This window comes from Anoplopoma fimbria, chromosome 1 (assembly GCF_027596085.1).
Source record: "Anoplopoma fimbria isolate UVic2021 breed Golden Eagle Sablefish chromosome 1, Afim_UVic_2022, whole genome shotgun sequence".
NCBI lineage: Eukaryota > Metazoa > Chordata > Actinopteri > Perciformes > Anoplopomatidae > Anoplopoma > Anoplopoma fimbria.
This window is the reverse complement of record NC_072449.1, coordinates 15709337-15729457: the sequence shown is the minus strand read 5'-3', so window position 1 is coordinate 15729457 and position 20121 is coordinate 15709337. Positions and strand designations below refer to the sequence as shown.

The following is a 20121-nucleotide window of genomic DNA, read 5'->3' as shown; positions in this document are numbered from 1 at the left end:
ATCCCAGTAAGAAAAAAACACGTAGAGAACCATGTCGTCATGAAGAGCTAGTAAGTTAGAGTTAATGAATGCCCTGTGACCTCTTTTGTTCCATTTAAAGAAGGCTACTCTCGCTTCTTCCCGGAGCTCAGTGTGTGGGCGTTTGACTGCAGTGAGTCAAACTATGGTGACTTTAAAAAAAATCCACCTGTTAATGCCAAAGTGCTGTGGTAGCACAGTGTTTCTGCAGAGAGGAGAAGTGCTCGACAAAAGATGTAATTCATGTGTTTCCTTTCCCTTCACAGTTAGAAAATCACAGAGTTGCTTCCTGGTGTGTGGATGTGCGGCGAGCTGCAGCTGTATGCTCGTCTAACTTCTAGTGCTCACTGTTTCTCCTCATGCACAGACTTCTGGAGGCGTTTGGTTCTCCTCAAATCCCATTAATGCATCTGCACTCCCAGCCTTGTAATGGCCATATATTAAATATATATGAATATATCTATGGATAGGTGATATTTACAGTTGTGCAAGAGTTTACGTTTTTTGTGAATTTCATTTGGCTAGTCTTTTAATCTTCCAATGTTAAATGTGCTTTTTATTGCTCCAAAACAACTAAAAATATTGTATAAAACACATCCACATAGGATAGGGCTCTTCTTAAAAGCTCCCTACTTTTAATTTCTCGTGTCCTCTGATAAACAAAAACACAGCTATATTAAAAACATGGGGAGCATCTTGTTAACACTGCCCACTCTCCGTTCTCTTTACTGTTCCCAACGGCCACAGATCAGCCCAGAGAGGTGCCTTCACAGGCATTGCTGAGGGCCAATTGGAATGAGGAGATAAAGATTCATTAATTGGGAGATGAGAAGAATTCTGTTTGGCCAGAACTGCTCTTGTTCTCGCTGCCAGGTCTGTTGGGAGCCTCCAAAAAGCCTGTGAACGAGGCCCCAGAGTCAGTGACACAACTGTGTGGAATCCTGTTTTTTTTTATTACCAAACCTTTGCTGGAGTAAAACATATCTTATCTCATTTTGTCACGGCTGAGGCTAGTCTAAAGCTTATTTGTGGGCAAAAACAGTGATCGAACATAAAATCTGCCTGAAGTAGTTGTCTACAAATCATTAAGCCCCCCCCTAAGAAGCCACTTTGAAACATTCTGTATTTTCCAGCTAGAGCCATACAGTATATTCTCACATTTCACAGAGCTGAGTGAAAATATTAAATAGAGAATAAAATATCCAAATATAAAACCACCTTCCATTATCACACCAATATAAAGCATCAAATTACATTCTACAGTTCTGAACATCAGAGAGAAAAAAAAAGCAAAACAAAAACAACAACAAAGCTATTATAAAAAAACAGTAATGTTCATTAACAGTAACTCAATAACTATTAATGTCCATGAGGGTGGATAAACACGACAAGGCTGCCTTTAAAAGATGATGAATTTAAGATCTTTGATACATTTACAAGATGTTGGCATTATTTCACAGCTTAAGAAAAACATTTTGATTTTGAAATTCCCAACACAGAAAAGGTCATGTTTATGTGTTCAGATTAATCAAATTACTGTCGTGTTTATCCACCCCTAAATAAAAAATGTAGAAGCACTTGATAAGATGAGAAGAAGTTGGCACTGAGTGGAGAAGCTTATGTTTACAATGTTAACAATGCGGTGAAAAAACGCAACCTGGGTCTGGGGATCCTCTGGAATTAAAGTCTGACTTCACTGTTATTTTTTATTTAATAACTAGTATGCATTTATCTTAATTTTCATTTCAGTAATAGTCGTTTTCTGCCTGGAGTGAATAAATACTTATAAATGAATTTAGAAAAAATATATTAGATTCTACATACTCATTATAGAGAAATCAGCTAATTCCACTTCTTTAATTATGTTTACGGAAACCCATCATCATTTTCTTTTTTTTCAAAATGAAGCCCGAACTAGCCGCTCCAATGTGCTCGGCTGAATTATGGTTTTGATAAACCTGGGTTGTAAAAAGATTGAAATACAACGCAGCGCCCTAATTAAAATGCAGATGAGCTGCCTTTTCTTTTTTTGAGAAAATAAGTGAAATTTGTTTTCGGCTCAGATCATCCAGCTCAGTGTTCCTGAAAAACACGAAACAAATGCGTTTGCCTACAAGCTCGTAAAATGTCACACTTACTGAAGTCAGTAATTAAAAATGATCATCCTGATCATCTCAAGTGAGCAGCAGGAATGTAAACATCACTTCTAGGCAACATTCATCTCCTTATTGATATCTCTAACACTCTACTAACAATAGAATCTCATCAGAATTTATAGCAGGGGGTATTATCTGGGATTTTGTTTATGTTTGTGTCCAAATCAGTAATCAAAACAAGAGGATCTATGAAAAATATAAAAAGCATGCAGCATAAAACCATGTTCTCTGACTTTTTATAAAGAAGTCACCCACATTGGCGTTTCTTTGATCCCCCATCATGCCCTGCAAGATTACCTCTATGTTATGTGGTGTAATATCACAGCTCAGTTTGGGTCGTTTCTCTCATCAACAGAAACATGGGTTTAATTAAATATATTTCAGAAACCATCAATACATAATGTAACTGCAACTTTCCTGCTCTGTATGCAAAACATAATGCCCTAAAGACACACACGGACCTGCTTAATAAATTATTCCACTTTCTCATTAATCCTGAAGCCAAATAAATACATACATAAACTCTATTTCTAATCAATATAATATAGACTTAATACAAACCTAATTTCTTATCAGGAAACTCCTTTTCACCTCTGCTTTATAATCTACACTCACCTATAATCAGTTCACTCTATTGGCTGAGTAAACAACCACGTATTAAAACACACATGCTCAACATTCAAATTAGCAGCTTCTTACCAATTTACAAAAATACTGTTGCTGATATTTAAGACATCTAGCTGTCAGCCCGGAGACCCAAGATTCACTAAACCAGCTGAAACAAAAGTGGATTCATCCAATAAAGAGTGAGCCAATCTCAACAGTAGGGTCAGGTAATGTACACAAAGCATTTACCCTTAGGGATGTGTATCGTTAGGATTTTATCCATACTGCTCATCGGTTTCTTTTGATTAGTGTGCAAAAAGAGAAAAAAACTAAGAACAAATTAACATAAATGTGAAGGGATTTGCTGCTTGGCTGCTCACCCTTAATGTATACAAGAATTGAAATAAAGAGCCCATCTCAACACATGCCTAAGTTTGCGTAAGGCCAACGTTTTTCTTTTTTTCACACAAGTATCTTGTGATTTACTAATTTCATTAAAACTATTAAAAAGGTAAGAAACAATTTGTGATATCTACCAAATTGCACCCACCGTTGTGTTCATCATGAGACATTATTTATTACAATAACGTGAGAGCCTGTGACAGTGGACTGACAAAACAAACTTCTCCCAGCCAGCCCTGAGAGCGTATTCAACCATATGTTTTTATGTTGTTTACTCAGTAAACATAGTTCTGTTTTCTGTATCAAATCAAACAAATAATCAGGCAGGGCAGTGGGAGAGGCTGCTCAATCACACAGCACCACCAGTGGGATTGATAAATCAGTCTCTCTCATCGGTACATCAACAATCTGCTTACAGATTCTGATTCCTGCAATCCAAAAGTAAACTATAATGCACCACAAAGCCAAGGCTTCTTTAAAATGCAGTTTAACACGAGAGGGAAACATGGTTACGTACATCTGGCTCTGAACCAGGACTGGTTTAATATTTTCATTCACATTGTATAAAATAAATGACCTTGTGTCTTTTTTCCGCTCTGATCAGCAGATGAGCAGGTCTGGATTAAAAGTATTTTTGAGCGCAGGGATTATCAATCCAATTCTTTAGAGTGCATTTACAAAAATAACAGCATTTTGGGTAGAAATCATCAGGAGATCATCTTCCTGGTGAGCATAAGATTTTACTCATCATCATCATCATCATCATCATCATCATCATCATCATCATCATCCTCATCATCACGTTTTGAAAAAATATCTTCAGCTGAAATGTCCCAAAATTAATATGAGCGATAGATTTTTTGATCCTTAAGGTAAAATTGGGAGCAGTGCTATTAGTGCAGAACGTAAAAGGGCCTGTCTGCATTAGTACGGTAGCTCGACTTCTTTCATTTCCATACCGAGACGATTACTACGCATTTCTCATGGAAAATGTTAGAAAGTTCACCAGGTGTAATAAATCCCTAGACAGCCAAAGAGATTGGATTTAAAATGCGAGAGGGCCTGCAATTGTATTTTGTCAAACTGCTACATGACAAATTCATCTTTCTCTCCCTGTGAGTTTATGCTGAGTTTACAAGTCAATACCTGCTTTATTATTTTTACACCAAATATATAAGACCATGACTCTCCGCTACTTCAACCTGCAACACCATAATAAGCCTGCTGTACTCTTACGATCTATATCCTTTTTAAATGACCACTTTTAATATAAGATGGTGTCACAGAACTGAGCCCTTAAAGAGAATAAGACAGCAGTAGATGTGAGCACTGATCCTGTCTTTTTCTGCAGAGGTAGCACACAACTGTCGAAGCCTCACCCATGGGGGCTGATAACACGCAGCAGAAGTGCTGAAGCAAGCTCCCTGTTACACACTCAGCATGTTTTTAACACTGTCAGTGACAACAGCACACAAAAACAACTCCCCCCCCGATAACATCTCAGCAGCAGCACTGGTTCATTTTCTGACAACAGGTCAGGGCCTCCATTAGTAAATTTAGATGGGTAGATGTAGAGGTAATGATGATGTAATGATGCACACACAGGAACTAATTATGTCAACAATTATGACCAACAGTTCTCGTTGCATGCTTTTTATGTGTACATTTAACCAGGTTTGTATCTTAATTAACTTGTGAACATCTTAAAAAAACAGCAAACCAAAAAAAGTTAGCAACAATTATTGGCACACACAAATCATTTCTTTAACTACCTCACAAAGCAGTTATGTCATCAGTGGATTGGACTCTGACTTAGAATTTTAGATCAGACTTAACAGGGAATACAATCCAGAAGAAGTGGGAAAAAAGTGGAACTACAAGTCCAAAGTAAGAAGAAAACACAGTAAAAATAGGGAATTGCACCTTCTTTGTTACTAGAAATGACTAACATGTATCCCTCATTACGTAAAAAAAAATCTCAATTTATCCATCTGCCTTCTTCCTTGCTGAATTTTCCAACAAATATTACAGCAGGATGAAAAAGAAAAACAATCCAAAACATTGTTTCAGATGTGCACCTTGTATACGTATGGATAATATTGCTTTAACACTGGAAAATATGGAATATTTATATAGAAAATATCCAAAACAATAGAAACAGTTTTACGTTTACATTTTTTTACTTTTTTTATGAAACCATTTAATTTCCCACGAGCTATAAGCAACACCCTCCCCAACCCCTTTGGCACAATAATCATATTCATATTAATTATTATTATATTGTAGAATTACAAGACATTTGAATAGGAATGGTCACTCACACATTCAGAGTAGTAACACAGTTTCTGTAGTCGTAACACATATTGGTACTGTATGATGTTATAACATAGTTCAAAAAACATCTCTTTTTTTCTTTTTTTCACCTTTGTTGATATGTAAATACATTTACTTTCATCTGAAATAAAAACTGTCTTTGCATGCCCTTGTTATTTACAGAATCCCTTTGTCTGCGTTTGTTCTTGCTGGCTACTGTAGAGCAGAGATACTACACTCACAAGGAGAAATCAGACCGTGGACCGCATCTGCATCAGTCAGCAGAAAACATGGAGATCATGATGGACAATAATACACAGGAAACATTATGAAATACTGATTTTTGTTGCAATACTAACAGTCCAATTATCTCAAATCAAGTCAGGTGAACTGATCCATGTCTTCGCTGCAGATAACATTCCTTGTATAAAATGTCTAAAAATGTTTGTGTTGTGTTTCACAACCTTCTGACTCTTGTTTGTTTGTTGCTATGACGAGGGTTTTCCTCTGTGGAGGCAGCTGTCACAAGGCCAGGGCCCTATTTCTCAAAAGCATCTTAGTGAAGGCATTTCACTTTGTTTTTGGCACATGTAAGAACAATATATTCCATTTAAAGGCATTCATTTGAACCAGAATCTTAAATAGCCAAATTAGATATTTGGGGTTTTGCACAGACAGATGTACCCATCTGCACAGACATTAATGATTAGAATATCACGTTTGCATTTGGCAATAAAATACTACTATTCTTCAATACCTTTTAGATAAAATGTGATGACCACTTGGATTGTGTTCACTCCTAACATTTTTCCCCAATCCAGGTAGTCTGACATTTGGGATTGGTCTCATGAGGCCAGATCTTACTTTAAAGCAGCAGATTGACATTTTGGCAATTAACTGTTTGGCTTTCATGCTGAGAATCTGAGAAGATCAATAAAACCCTCATCGTCTGTTTGTTCAGAATGAACTTCTTTTGTTGTTCTGCCCCTCTTTGTCTGAAAAGAGTGGAGAAGTTCAAAAAAGTTCTTTCTACCTTTGCAACAGGTGACCCTGGTAAAAACTCTCCCAGCTTGAATCTATCAATCTGTGCCCACTAACATAAGAGATGATTGTTATGTGGATTAATCCCATTCAAAGCACTGTCTTTGATGAAACAGAGAGACACTTGTGTCCCGCAGACACAGTGTATAGAGAAAATGCCGTGACTGGGATCCAGCTGAGCCTTACATTATGCTTTGTCAAATGTCACACATTAACAATACGCTTTGAGGTCAGATTTCTGCCAATAATGCATCTGAACAAGATTTAATGACCAAGATGTTTATAGAAAAACAAGGCCTGGTCTTGTCAATCGCTACTCTCCGTCTTTCTCGAGTCACGGACAGAGAGGTACAAAAGGTTTGGTCCCAACTCTTTCAGGAATTATGTAGAAAATATACATTCAAACTTCTGAAGAAAACTAACTGGAAGAGTAGAAAATACTGAAATACTGGCAGGATAAAAGAAAGCAGCGAGAGAAAGATGGACTGACAAAAAGAAAACTATGTAGAGGGACCAGATTGTAGAGCTGAATGAATAAAAATATGCTTTTATGAGAAAGTTCTTCAGAGTAACATACAGTCTGGTATGTTAACACAATGCACTTTTGTCAGAAGCATGTTGGATTTTATCACCAAAGAAAAATCCATAACCTCTCATATATTTACAGTGTTTTCCCCTTACATTGTATTTGTTTATGTGTGCTCATTCCTATGTGTATGTGTATGTTGTGTGTATGTGTGTGTGTTCCTATGTGTGTGTGTGTGTGTGTGTGTGTGTGTGTGTGTGTGTGTGTGTGTGTGTGTGTGTGTGTGTGTGTGTGTGTGTGTGTGTGTGTGTGTATCAGCAAATATATGTATATGTGACCTTGATAGCCTCTGTTTAGTTCTTACAGGCTTAAGGAGTCTTACCCCATCAATACTCTACTTTAATGTCATGTTGCCATTACATCTCATTAACTAAGATAACATACTCATACACACACACACACACACACACACACACACACACACACACACACACACACACACACACACACACAATCTCTAATTAGTTGATAGCCATGTTACCTTAAGGCCACTACCCAAACCTACATGATACATAGCTCTAGACCTTAGAGAATGATTTGTGACTTTACAGACACCAAAACACTTCAAAGTCATAGTGGCCCTTTTTTTGCAGTTCTTCACGCCCCACTTGAGAGAAACTGCACTAGGAAAAATACAACGTGGGCAAGCTTCTTACACTTGCATCTCACCGCAAACATGTAAACACAAACACAGCAGACTGTCACAGCTTGGCGTCTTCACCGACCAGCCCTCAACGACTCCTTTGCTTCAGGTTTTTTTACTCCACGTAGGGACGAATGGATTTCATCTTTCCATCCTCCCGTACTCTTCACTCATATTGACCGTGTTGTTTCTGAGCGCTCCTTTCCACATCTGCAATTTTCTTTACATATCATCTCTGCCTCACAGTGAGGATGAACTCTGGCTGTAGTTTCTGAGTGTCAGTCTGCTGTATCTTGGCGAAGGAGGGGAGGGGGGAGGATGGGAGGGGACCGGGGGGAGACACAGATCCGTCTCTGAGATAGGTGAGCCACTGCTCGATGCCAGGGAATCGCGGAAAGGCGATGGTGGAGTCAAAGCAATAAGCTCCTCTTCCAGCTCTCCCCTTCTCAGAGGGGAGTTGTTGAGGCAGGTGATCAGACCGCCTCGCATGGGGGAGAGAGGGGGAGGTCTGGATGTGGGGAGGCGGCAGGGGGTAAGGTGAATGAGGCATAGAGTGAATTGGACAGCCACTCCGGCCCCCATGCTGGACTCGACAGGTGGGAGGGGCTGGACGTCGGCGTAGGTCGTGAGGGTCGGGGGCATCTGGATTTCGCGGGGCAACAGATAGGGGTCGGCGGGGTGAGGAGAAGGAGGCGTTTGTTTGTGCGTGTGCGAGTGCGTCGGAGAAGGGGATAACATCATGCTGTTGAGCTCGCTGATGTTGGCGGTGAAGCGGTTTACCACGCAGCTGATCTGATCCATCAGTGAACTCTGGGCCGGTCCCGGGTGATCGTCCACGATGACCAGACGGCCGTCGCTCCCCACGACCAGAGAGCCGCTGCTGGCAGGACCACAGCTGCTGCCGCTGCCGCTGCCGCCACTGCCGCCGCTGCAAATGCTGCTTGGGTAGTTTGGGATACCGGTCATCGGCGGCTCCTCCCCTACACCGGCCCCGAGCCTCTGACTGACCGTGCTGATCGGTGATGGAGTCTGCGGCCTGTATGTGATGGAGTAGCGCTCCTCTGCCTCAGACAGATCATACAGGGTCTTGTCTGTGACAGAATCTGGGTGGATGGACAGTGAGGACATGGAGGGGAGGGAGGGCAGAGGGATGTGAGGAGGCAGGTTCCCCCCTCCACAGTAACGCTCCTCCGAGGTTTTGGAGAAGGGCTTGATGACCGCAGTCTGATTGTTCTCCTTCTTCTTGATGTGGAAGGACAGTCGTTGCCACAGGTGGTTGCCACGTGAGCCGCTACGCTCCGTCTGCGCCCAAGACACCGATTTACCGTTGGAGCTGGAGAGCCGGGAGGAAGTGGAAGGAAAAGAGAGAAAAGAAAGAGGGGGTTGTTTATAAAGCAAGAAGGTGGATTCACCACCTTCAGTTAATAAGTAGTTTATTGAAGTTTTTGTTGAAACAAACTGCATTTCTGATAAGAGATTATGAGAACGGATACGGGTTTAGTCAGGTTTTTTTTTTAACATTGTTAAAGTGTTTAACATTTTGTTTAGGTCCAGGCGTTAGTTTAACAATAGAATGTCTAAATGAACATTTCTTACACTACTTTTGTCTGGCATCTGAATGTGGGTATTATAGGCATACTTAACAGTATTTAAAGTTTATTTTAAATAAAATATATAGGGTTTTAATTTTATATTCTTGTCAGAGGATTTGTTTTTGTATCACATTATATGACATACCAAACGTAGATTTGACATATCTCACTACAGTAAGTGATTCAATTGGTATTAGGAACCTAGTTTTTACAATTATACTTTAATAATTGTTTTCCCAGGAAATGTTAATTGTGTTTGTTGTTCATTATTATTTCAGGTTTACTTGATAGAAAAACATAGAGCACCTGTAAGTAATCAATTAGTATTATGAGTCAAAACACTGTTGGGGTACATTTGGATAAAAGGTAAAAAAAACTTAATTGCAATAAAACCAATCATGCTAAAAACATTCCATTAAGTGTGCCTGCTCCATATTAGCCCCTATTTATAATCCTACATGAACAATGACATTTAATAGATACAAACATATTTAAATGGAGCCTTGACTCAAACACAGCAATTCATAAGGACTTCATAAGGACTTCATAAGGACTTCAGAGTCATTTCATTACAGTTAATTTCTCCGTCTATTTTTTTCCAGACAGTATGTTCTTCATTTGTCTTTGTCAGGTTCTCTCTTCCTCTCTCTCTGTTTCTCCCTCTATCGTACAATTTTCTCCACTTTCCTCTGCTTCACATCAGTCACAGCGCTGTCCCCCTGCCTCCCCCCCCACACATTTCTTCCTCTCATCCTTTTGTCAGGTTAATTAGTGTGATTAATCTATAGTGGAACTTCTGATTAAACCTCACACCGACGTGGCTGGGGGTGAAAATAACTCAAATCACCCCGGGGACACAAACACACATAGACTCTGTGATACTCTCACACACACACACACACACACACACACACACACACATCCATATGCTGCACATCGACCTTCACCTACACAGTGCTGTAAGAGTCTCTTTCAGAAGGCTTTGGAGCATTGTAGGTTAAACCTTCTAACGGCAGAAACACATGTTGTACTTACTAAAAGAGAGCTTTACTGATCTTATCATAAATACATATTTTAAATCCAGTTCTGAAGATTTTAATCTCTGGCGAAGGCAAACTATGACCTCTTCAGTAGTTCAAACATTTAGTCCACACATCAGTCAAATATTTATTATTTTTTAATTTTTTTTGTATTTCTTCTTTTCCCCCCTGGTCTGCTGGTTTAATGTCTGTCTGCGTCTGTTCAGGCGACACAATGACAGCATCTCAAAGGCAACAGCTTCCAGCGCTGCACTGAGGAGATAGACAGCCCTGCCAATTACCACCACCCACGGAGGAAGATAGGACCAAAAGAGATGGAGAGGAAAAGAGAGGAATAAAAAGGAACCAGGACGGAAGCACTCCTGACATTTCTCTTAAAAGCGTGATTGAAATCTCGCTTGCCAAGCGGGGTTGAGCTGGAGTAAGGTGCTGACAAACGAAAGTGTGTTCCTGTCTTTTTCTTCCCTTTTCATTCTGGGCAAGTGGCTGTGCGTCACTCCTTTTGTGTCCTTTGATCGGTTCCCTGTCACAGTAGATGGCTTGTGGATGGCCTTAAGCTGGGTGTGAAAGCTATTATGTCTCTCCTTTCTGCACTATTCCTTTTGCCTTTTTTCTTCTCTTTCTTTACAATCACTCCTGCTTTTCATCTTTCTGTCCATCCCCTCCATCCTCTCACTGTATTCAGATTACTCTCTCTAATTTTCTCCTTACCTCCCCTTCCTCAGTTCACTTCTCTCCTTCTTTGCCATGTCTCCATTAGGCAATTGTCTGCAGTTCATGTTAGGGTCAGAGGAACAGTCAAGCAGACTCAGGGGAGTTCAGAGAATCAATCTCTCAGAGAGCTTGTACACACACACACCATAAATAGTCCCTGAGTGGGGCCATTATAGAAATGGTGCCTTGGACTGTAAATGAGAAGTAACCGGGCATTAACCTGGCCAATGAGCCTCTAGTGTGTACACACAGACACACAGACACACAGACACACAGACACACACACACACACACACACACACACACACACACACACACACACACACACACACACACACACACACACACGTACCTGAGTGTCTCTCCAGTAGAGCCTCTGCGTTTCCACAGGTTAACCAGACTAGAAGAACGGCTGGCGGCTGAGGACGATTTGCCGTCGCCTACGTGCATGCGCACCACTGTGCTAGTGGTAAAGGCACTGCGCACGTTACGCTCTGGTTTGGCTAGAATGATGTACACCTGTTATGAAATAAAACATGATATATGTAAGTTAATATGGCAAAACAGTTCTTAAAAAATTAAAACACCAGTTAATTGATTAATGTACAGGAAACAAGTAAATACCTACATCACTGCATCTGTTTTGGAAATAACTTGAGTGCACAAAACTGTCCTTTAATAAAAGTTATCAAGGCTGTCATGACTCACCTTATTAATGTGAAATTCTAATAAAAGACAATTCTCAAAAGAAGCAACAGCTATTTGTTTATATTGACTGCAATTCTGCCAAGAACAAACCTTCTCCTTGAAGCTCCACAGGAATACATAGTTATTACTGTAGAAGTGGGATAAAAGTGGGATAGTATTCTAAAGCAGCCTTTTCACTTCAGTGCAAGCTTTTGGTGAACATTTTATTTCAAGTTTCTAATCATTAATTTAGAAGCTGGAGTTGAACACTCCCTGTCAATTACATGGTGTTCACTGGGTTTGCTGCCCGTGCATTACCGCTCTAATGACAGGGTTACTGTCAGACTGTCGATAAGAAACAAACACTTCTGGGGTGCTTCATCATCAAATTGAAATATTCACACACCAAACCAAATTGTTACGTACTACAGGCACAACATGAGGACCTGTATGAGTATGAAAAGGTGACAGTATGCAGTGAAGGTCTTTGTTTCCTGACATAAGAAAACAGCTGTAAAATGAATCTATATAAATAAATAAATATCAAATCATTGAATTTTCATTGAAAGATGGTGGTTTTAGCTTCAACCTTACCTTGGGTACGAACATGCAGCACAGCGCCACGGTGGCACTGAGGCTGACACTGAAGCACATGGTGATAATTTTGTAGTTGGAGCCAAAGTAGATGGGTACGAAGGCCAGCCAGATAATACAGGTGGTGTACATGGTGAAAGCAATGTACTTAGCCTCATTGAAATTAGCTGGGACGTTGCGAGTCTTAGAGCGAGAGAGATAAAGAGATAGAGAGAGAGAGAGAGAGAGAGAGAGAGAGAGAGAGAGAGAGAGAGAGAGGGAGTCAGAGAGAAAGTATAAGCAAATTTCCCTACATTTCTTTGTTTTTAAACAATAATGGTGGATTGTGCCTTGTATTTGGACAAAACCAAAATAGACACTGCTGCACACTGCTATCCCACTGCCTTTCCATTACAGTCATAAATCTGATGCTGACCTCAACATTATGTGCAAGTGAATTGTATTATTTTCTAAACATAAACAAGTATAATTTATTTGCTTGACGTGCAGTGTGTTTCAGCTTTTGTCTCCTTTTACTATTCTGCTCTCACATCCTGCAGAAAATGGATGGCTTAAGGCCACTGATAATCAAACACTGACTTTATAATGTGTTTGGTTCAATATAATTTAATTTACTGCTGTTGAAAGTGGTAGATCACCAAACACAAACATTGGGTCTATCATTCCTTTATAGATTATGTCTGTGTGACATCAAACAGAAATAGCAGCTTGAAGTAAGACTTGTGCAGAACATATTGGACTTATGTAGTTAGTGCACATGTTCCTACAAATAACAACATTGGCCTCCAACAATGTGTGACCTTGGGGCTGTGGATTTCAAGCACCAACTGATGCTTCTGTGACTTCAATTTCAATATTGTCATTTAAATCATTAAATCAATACTGGACTGCATTTCATTTTTAGGTAGTAATCTACAATAGTTACAAACACTTCCACTTTTACCTTGAAGGCATAGAAGGTGCAGCTGAGGATGAGCAGGCCATTGTATCCCAATGGAGCAACCACGCCCAGGTTAGTGGTGTTGCAAATGAGGTTGACCTGGCGGATGCTGGGGTAGTCATGGATCACCTGGAGAGACAGCGGTAGAGATAAAAAGCTCAATATCGCGTTCACAGTGGCATTTAAATAGATTGGGGAAGCAGTACAATTGATCAAACTAACATTTTAATTCATTACACTGCCAACTTGAGATGTCCAACATTTATAGCCTTCTGGCAAAGAATGACCCCAAAAAAACAGAGAGCAGGATTGTTTAAAGACAACAGTAAATTTGTAACAGTATCTAACAGGATACCTGTTTATCCACTAATAAATCTACTCATGAATGCGTCAAAACATTTATGGTGAATTAATAAACAGACTGATGTCTGAGGTAACTTCTCTGCTCTTGATTCGTCTTGACATTTCTCTCTTTCTAATTTGTCTGTTAACCTGGAGCTGCTCGATAATGGCAGAAATAATAATCACTATTACTTTTGTCGATATTGAGATCACAGATATTTAACACAATAACTACTTGACTACTTGAATGCGGTATGATAACCATTGTATTAATAGTGTTTTCCTAACAATCGGGAGCAAAAATATCAATTGAGAAAATGTTTTTATTAATCACCAAGCTCTATGTTAACCTGTTCTTTTAGTTTTTCAATGAGCCACTCTCCCACTCACAATGTAACACACACACACACACACACACACACATACACACAAAGCTTACCGCAGGTGGCTCCATGAGGAAGAGAGCCACAATGATGCCCAGCTGCAGCAGTATGAGGAGGAAGGCAATGATGAGCTGAGCGCAGGCAGACATGAAGCGCGGTTTCTTTGTGCAGATCTTCTTCTTGCTGCCTGCCAGGATCCGAGCGATTCGGTTTGTCTAGGGTCAGATGGCAAACACTATCAGGACCTTTTAATAAAATATATATAAAGAACATTACTGTATCTATATACTGGCCATCTGCTTGCTGCATTTCCAAGAAACACTTAAAAAACATTGCACATAGGAGTTAGACTCGCGATAAGCTCAAGGTGAAGGCTATTGCCTCAGCCCTCATTCTCAAAACCCCATGGGGACAAGGGTAGGAGAAACCTGTGCCCTGCTTCTGATGTTAAAGTACCCATACCCCCTCGTTCCAACCATTAAGGAATGGAAGGTATAACAATCTGCAGTATCAGGGGACTAAGACCCCGTTTTATTTCTCTGTTTCTTCCTGATTAGGTCCACAGTTCTTCTCCCCCCCCATATATGTAGCTATTCACTACACACCATTGATGACCTTGGCAGGTTAGCATATTTCTAATGACAGGTTGGTTCCAAGTCTTTGGTCGTAACTCCGTAGCCACAAACCTGTCATGACTGCTGCACCCCCACATCTCATACCTATTTTCATAAATCCCTAACTCAATCCTTACCTTGGTGACAAGCGCAGAGTAGCTCATGGCAGGTGAGAGGCCTATTCCCAGTCGTTGGAGGTAGCAGTGGATGACATGGGGTTTGGTTATGAGGCTGAAGGTACACAGGTACCCCATGCAGATCCCTGCCAGGATTATGTAGCACAGCTCCCTACTGGAAGATTTCACTACTGGGGTATCGCGGAACCTGAACACATTTCAGAAAAAAAAAAATGATGTGCAGAAACGTGTGGAGACATACAGACATCCATTAATTCAGTATATACGGAAGAATTCAAACACACACTAAAGAAAGCAGTAAATAAGAAAATTGTATTAAATTCAAAGTAGGTATGTATAGTGTTTATCTCTGTCTAGCCTATCACTTTAAATGTTTTCTGAGACAGAGGAGAGATTCATTACCTGATGAAGACTGCAGTGACAAAGAATGTGAACATTAGACCGAGGCAGGCAAAGACCACAGCAGCAATGGGTTCAGGGTCTCCCCACCGCAGGTACTCCACTGGGATTGGGTCACAGCCTGGGGATAGAAGTAGGTGGAGATTTGTTTCATGAAACGAAATGAATCAAAGACTTTCCTTTTATGTGTGTGAAGCCCAGTGACTAGATACCATAGAGTGAGACTGCCATACTTTTGCCGAACATATAACTATATGTTTATCTTTATTCTTTACTTTCTATGTCTTTTATTTTCTATATGTGACACTTTTAACCTTTTACATCAAGCTTTGACCATCATCTAACACAGGTTGAGCATCAATGTGCTACCCTTGTTCTGGTGACGAACAACCTGCACAGGTTAGAATTGAGGCATGCATGATGGACTCACAAGTGTCCAGGTTGGAAAGTCTCAACAATTAACTGACAGACCGGCACTGCCGGCAGTAAAAGCCTGAGTCTTGATCTTAAATTCACTAGTAATTAGTGAATGTTTGTGTGTTTGTGTAAATTTGACTAAACCTAATGAGTATTTAGTAATCATCAATCTGTAGTCCATCCATAATCAGAGTGAGGATTTGAATTTTACTCCGACATCTGTCTTTTTTCAGTGTCCTGTCACTTACATCAGACTGCATGCCTTTTGACCTTGCAATGCACACTTCTCTTTTGTCCACACCTTCTTTCTTATCCCTCCATTTGTGTCTCTATTTCTCACCTTCTTCCTTTACCCATGTCATTCAATCTTTGGATCTGTTTCCTCTCCCTTTTTTTCATCCATCTCTCTGTCTCTCTCTCTTTTCCCTATAATATCTCCCTTATCTTTATTCATCCTCATCCCTCCCACATTTCTCCCTAATTCTCTCCCCCCTTCCACCTCTGTCTTCCTTCTAGGCAAGAAGATAAAGTGTCATTAATTAAAGGGACAGTTCTAATTATGAACCGTCTTAAGCTTGCTGAAATTATCTGGCTGGTTGGTCTAGACATATTGTAGCAGCATGGCTGATGTGAAACTTTCTGTCCCTATACACATGTTCACTTTAATGTTCACTTACTCTCTCCTCACAGACACACACAAACACAAACACACACTGTTCGTACAGTACTGCAAATGGCAGAGGGAGGGCGAGTCATTAAAAAAGACTTAAGTAATCTAATGACTTAGTCCTTAACACGGTCAATAAGCTTTATCAAATCAGTGAAGTGGTTTGGTCTAGGGGCATAAACAGCAGCATAATGGCCTGGGAGCCAAGGGCACAGAAACAAACAGACAAAAAAGATATCAGAGGGAAGCACTCTGCAGACGATGCGGTTCACCTGCAGGCTCACATCACTTGAAAGCCATTTAATTCAAACACGCTCATCTCACAATTAAACCTGTTTGACTGGGTGCTGGATCCTTAATGTAGATGATAAAAAAGGGAAGACTAGGGCACACTCCAATTTGACTTTCTATTATTGGCACATGGACGTTTCGGGCAAGATGCCCACTTTGTGTTTTCTGTCCATTTCACAATCAATACATCCCCAACAGGGATTTGTAGCCTGCCTGTTAAAATGCCCATGTAATTTGTATTACGTTGGGAAAACAACAAGGATCTGTAGACATCGGTGCTCTATTTGTATCCATGATGATAAATCATTGGTGGCTAGGCATTCAGAACCACAACTTAAGTGAACTACACTACATGGGTATTTTATTTACATTTTCTTGTTTTCTATGAGTAAATATAAGCTGTGTAGTTTTCTTGGGGTTTTTTTCCAGATTTTTTCATGTGACTGTGCCAATAAAGGTGATGGATCCACCTTGTTGGGATGTTCTGAGAATACATGCTTATGAGTGACGTCTAGCCCAAAATGTCCATGTGGCAATATTAAGGTCAAATTAGAGTGCTGTCGTAGTTACAACTGGATAAAATCTATGTACATTATACTTTTTAAAAGTATGAGGAATTGAACCTCATGCAGTGTGTGTAGCAACAGAATAATTTGTCCAATAGTCTTATTTAAAGACAGTACATCAACCATACATCAATAAGTTGAATTGAAGCAACTTCACAACAAAATGTGGGATCAGAACCTCGTTTTTTCATTACTTGTATGTAAATGTAAATGTAACTGTTCAATATTATGAAGGTAGTGGGGGTTTTTTTTATAGTTAAACATAGCCCCTCCTTAGGAGACAAGGACTACAGCTAGGTTCCTGCTTAACTATGAGGGGTAAGGACCACCCACCCTTGACAATGTGAGGTGGGAGGAGACAAAGACTTTAGCTCCAATTAATCCCGCCCACATAAATTTAGATGTTGGGGCCGAAAATCCCAGATCAGTGTTTTCCTCATGAGTATTCTCAGAGCAGTTGAAAAGCATTGGATACGTCTGCTTTTTGATGCTTAATTAGTTCACGGAACCTGCAGGAAATCGTGTTGTATTTGACCTTAAGCCAAACAAGTGCATTAAGGGGAGGGGGACCGTTTGGGAGGTTCAGTCAATATAAAGTTTTGAGGAAAACTCCTTCAGAAACTCTCAGACTCAAACTGTGGAGAGGCTAAAATCCCAAAGCTAATCCTCCCTTTTTCTGCTCCTTTCACTCTCCCTGGCTGTTACTTCCGTCGCAGCCTCTATTCATCTCCATTTCTCTCTCTCTCTCTCTTTCTAACTCACTCATTCTTTCACTTTATGTTTCTAAGTTAATTTTCTCTCTCTATTTTTCTAGTTTTTGCTCTATTGCTATCGCAGAAACTCTCTTATTGCTCTTTTTCTATGGTTTTTCACACCCACTGTACCTCTGTCCCTGCCAGATGAGACCTTGCTCTATCTCCTCTATTCCCTCTGGCTCTTTATCTCTCCCTCTCTTCATCTTTTTTTCACTCTCCCTTTTGGCCTGATGGGGAGAGATCAAAATGTCTGCTGGAAGAACAGGGCAAGCAGTTTGTTTACACCTCATTATTACTGTTCCATATAGCCCCACTAGGGAACATGCAGCACTCATTGTTGATGAAATGAGTCGCGTACACATTCTCACACACACGGACATGCACAGGCAAACACACACACAAGGTTATACACTGGTAACTCCAATCAAGTTTTTTCACTGTCATTTTTTTTCATTGTCATTTTCTCATCCGTTCGCTTCCTGTTTTAGTTTAAGGATGCTTCTCTCTCTCTCTGGCAGTGAAGCTCAATCTGAATTTTCAGCAGGCTCGATTCATGTTTTAATCATTGAGCCTGGTGAGGAGCTAGAAAGCGGTATAATGAGCAGCTGAAAGCATAACAAGGCAATATTCAACCGCTTCGAACGCAATGGAGGGGAAATACATTTTCATTGCAACTGAAGTGCATTTGCATTGAACGCTGCTCTTGATGCAGAATAATTAAAACATTGGTCACCATGTTGGTAACAAATTAAAGGGATGAGAGGGAGGGAGGGAAGGGAAAGAGGAGGCGAGGGGTGAAACGGAGAAATCGTTTCTCGGTAACTGGTGCAGGACTTACTATAGAATATTATGCTGTAATGGTATGCTGTATCAGGGAAAACACCACTATCTCATTCTACTAAACATCTTTTATCCTATGACTCAAACATGCACAAACTTATCATTGTTCATTGCACGGTTTCCTTCAAATAGGTTCAATACTGCTTTGATATTACGAGATTTTCATCAAGAAACTTGGGCAAATACTGTAGTTTTTCATGTATTTTCTTGGTCAACTGGAAATTTCTCTAAGATTGCACTTACATTTCATACATAAACATGCTGACACATACATTCAAACATACGCAGACTGACCTGTGAGGTCAAAAGTAGGCCAGGAGCCCAGTTCACAGGCTCGGCAGGTGTACTCGTCGAACACAAACTCATTTTCTTTACAGGGAGTGCACGTCCAGCAGCAGCTCACCTCACCTTTACGGATCACCTGGAAGGGACAGAATGCAAAATGTCGGTGTGTACCTAAACCTTCGCGCAGTACATGCATGCACCTTGTGTGCACCAGGACCTGTATTACCTGGAGCCTTTTCTTCCACTAGTTTTCAGACTGACGATGCCTCATGCACCCATCTCACTAATAATTGAATTGGCCTACAAGACATTCTAATCAATTTAAAAGAGGAGCAAAAAATATTTATAGTCTATTCCACATGTGAAAATATGTCAGGTATGGTAAACACTGCACATGACATTTACAATATTGCCTGTTATGACCACTATATTGATTACTAAATGCCAAATTAAATGAAACTCCCAGTGTAACCAGATATTTATCTGTGTGAATCATCTTACCTTAATTTGTCCTTTATCACAGGGTTCACTGCAGACTGATTTGATGACGCCGTCTTTGTTAGGCCAGATTTCATCATCATCTATCTTTAAGCCTCTGTTGTCCCAGCTGCCAATGTTAATGTAGTCGTAGTAGTCCTTCCCCATCTTTTTGAAGTTCATTATTTCATACCTGTGGATGAAAGTACATAGTACACATCCAACATATTAACACCCACATAGTCGTGTCATTACGACCATTTAACCCAAAAGAAAGCTTTGTTGAGTTACAGTGCCTACCTGCCAGGTGAGTCTCCGTTAGCATCGAATAGGATTCCCTCCCCTGACACGCCTGTGAAGTTGGTTTTCATCAAGAAGTCCAGCAGTGTAGCACCATCTATAGGTCGCATGGCATCACACAGGCCCTTAAATACATGAACAATCCTGTCATATCTAACAGAAATGTCCTGACACACAGATCAAAAAATGACTTTGGAAACGGTGGTTTATGGCCACCCATGTTAAAATTCAAAGAACTGAATGCAATGAACAGTAAAAATATTCCTCTACTGTAATAAAGCTGAGTTTTTACTCAATTGTATTTAAAACCTTATAA

General features: G+C 40.2%; 1 protein-coding gene across 1 annotated transcript in view; it reads right to left on the bottom strand.

Moving 5' to 3' along the window:
• Window positions 1-8005: 8005 nt before the first annotated feature.
• Window positions 8006-20121, bottom strand: part of grm5b (glutamate receptor, metabotropic 5b) — a 53842-nt gene continuing 41726 nt past the window's right edge. Inside the window, 12 exon segments of the mRNA XM_054620595.1 lie at window positions 8006-8264; window positions 8266-8347; window positions 8350-9098; window positions 11464-11630; window positions 12393-12575; window positions 13336-13461; window positions 14114-14272; window positions 14809-14995; window positions 15211-15328; window positions 19038-19164; window positions 19530-19698; window positions 19806-19930. Coding sequence (XP_054476570.1) covers window positions 8006-8264; window positions 8266-8347; window positions 8350-9098; window positions 11464-11630; window positions 12393-12575; window positions 13336-13461; window positions 14114-14272; window positions 14809-14995; window positions 15211-15328; window positions 19038-19164; window positions 19530-19698; window positions 19806-19930 — 2451 coding nt within the window.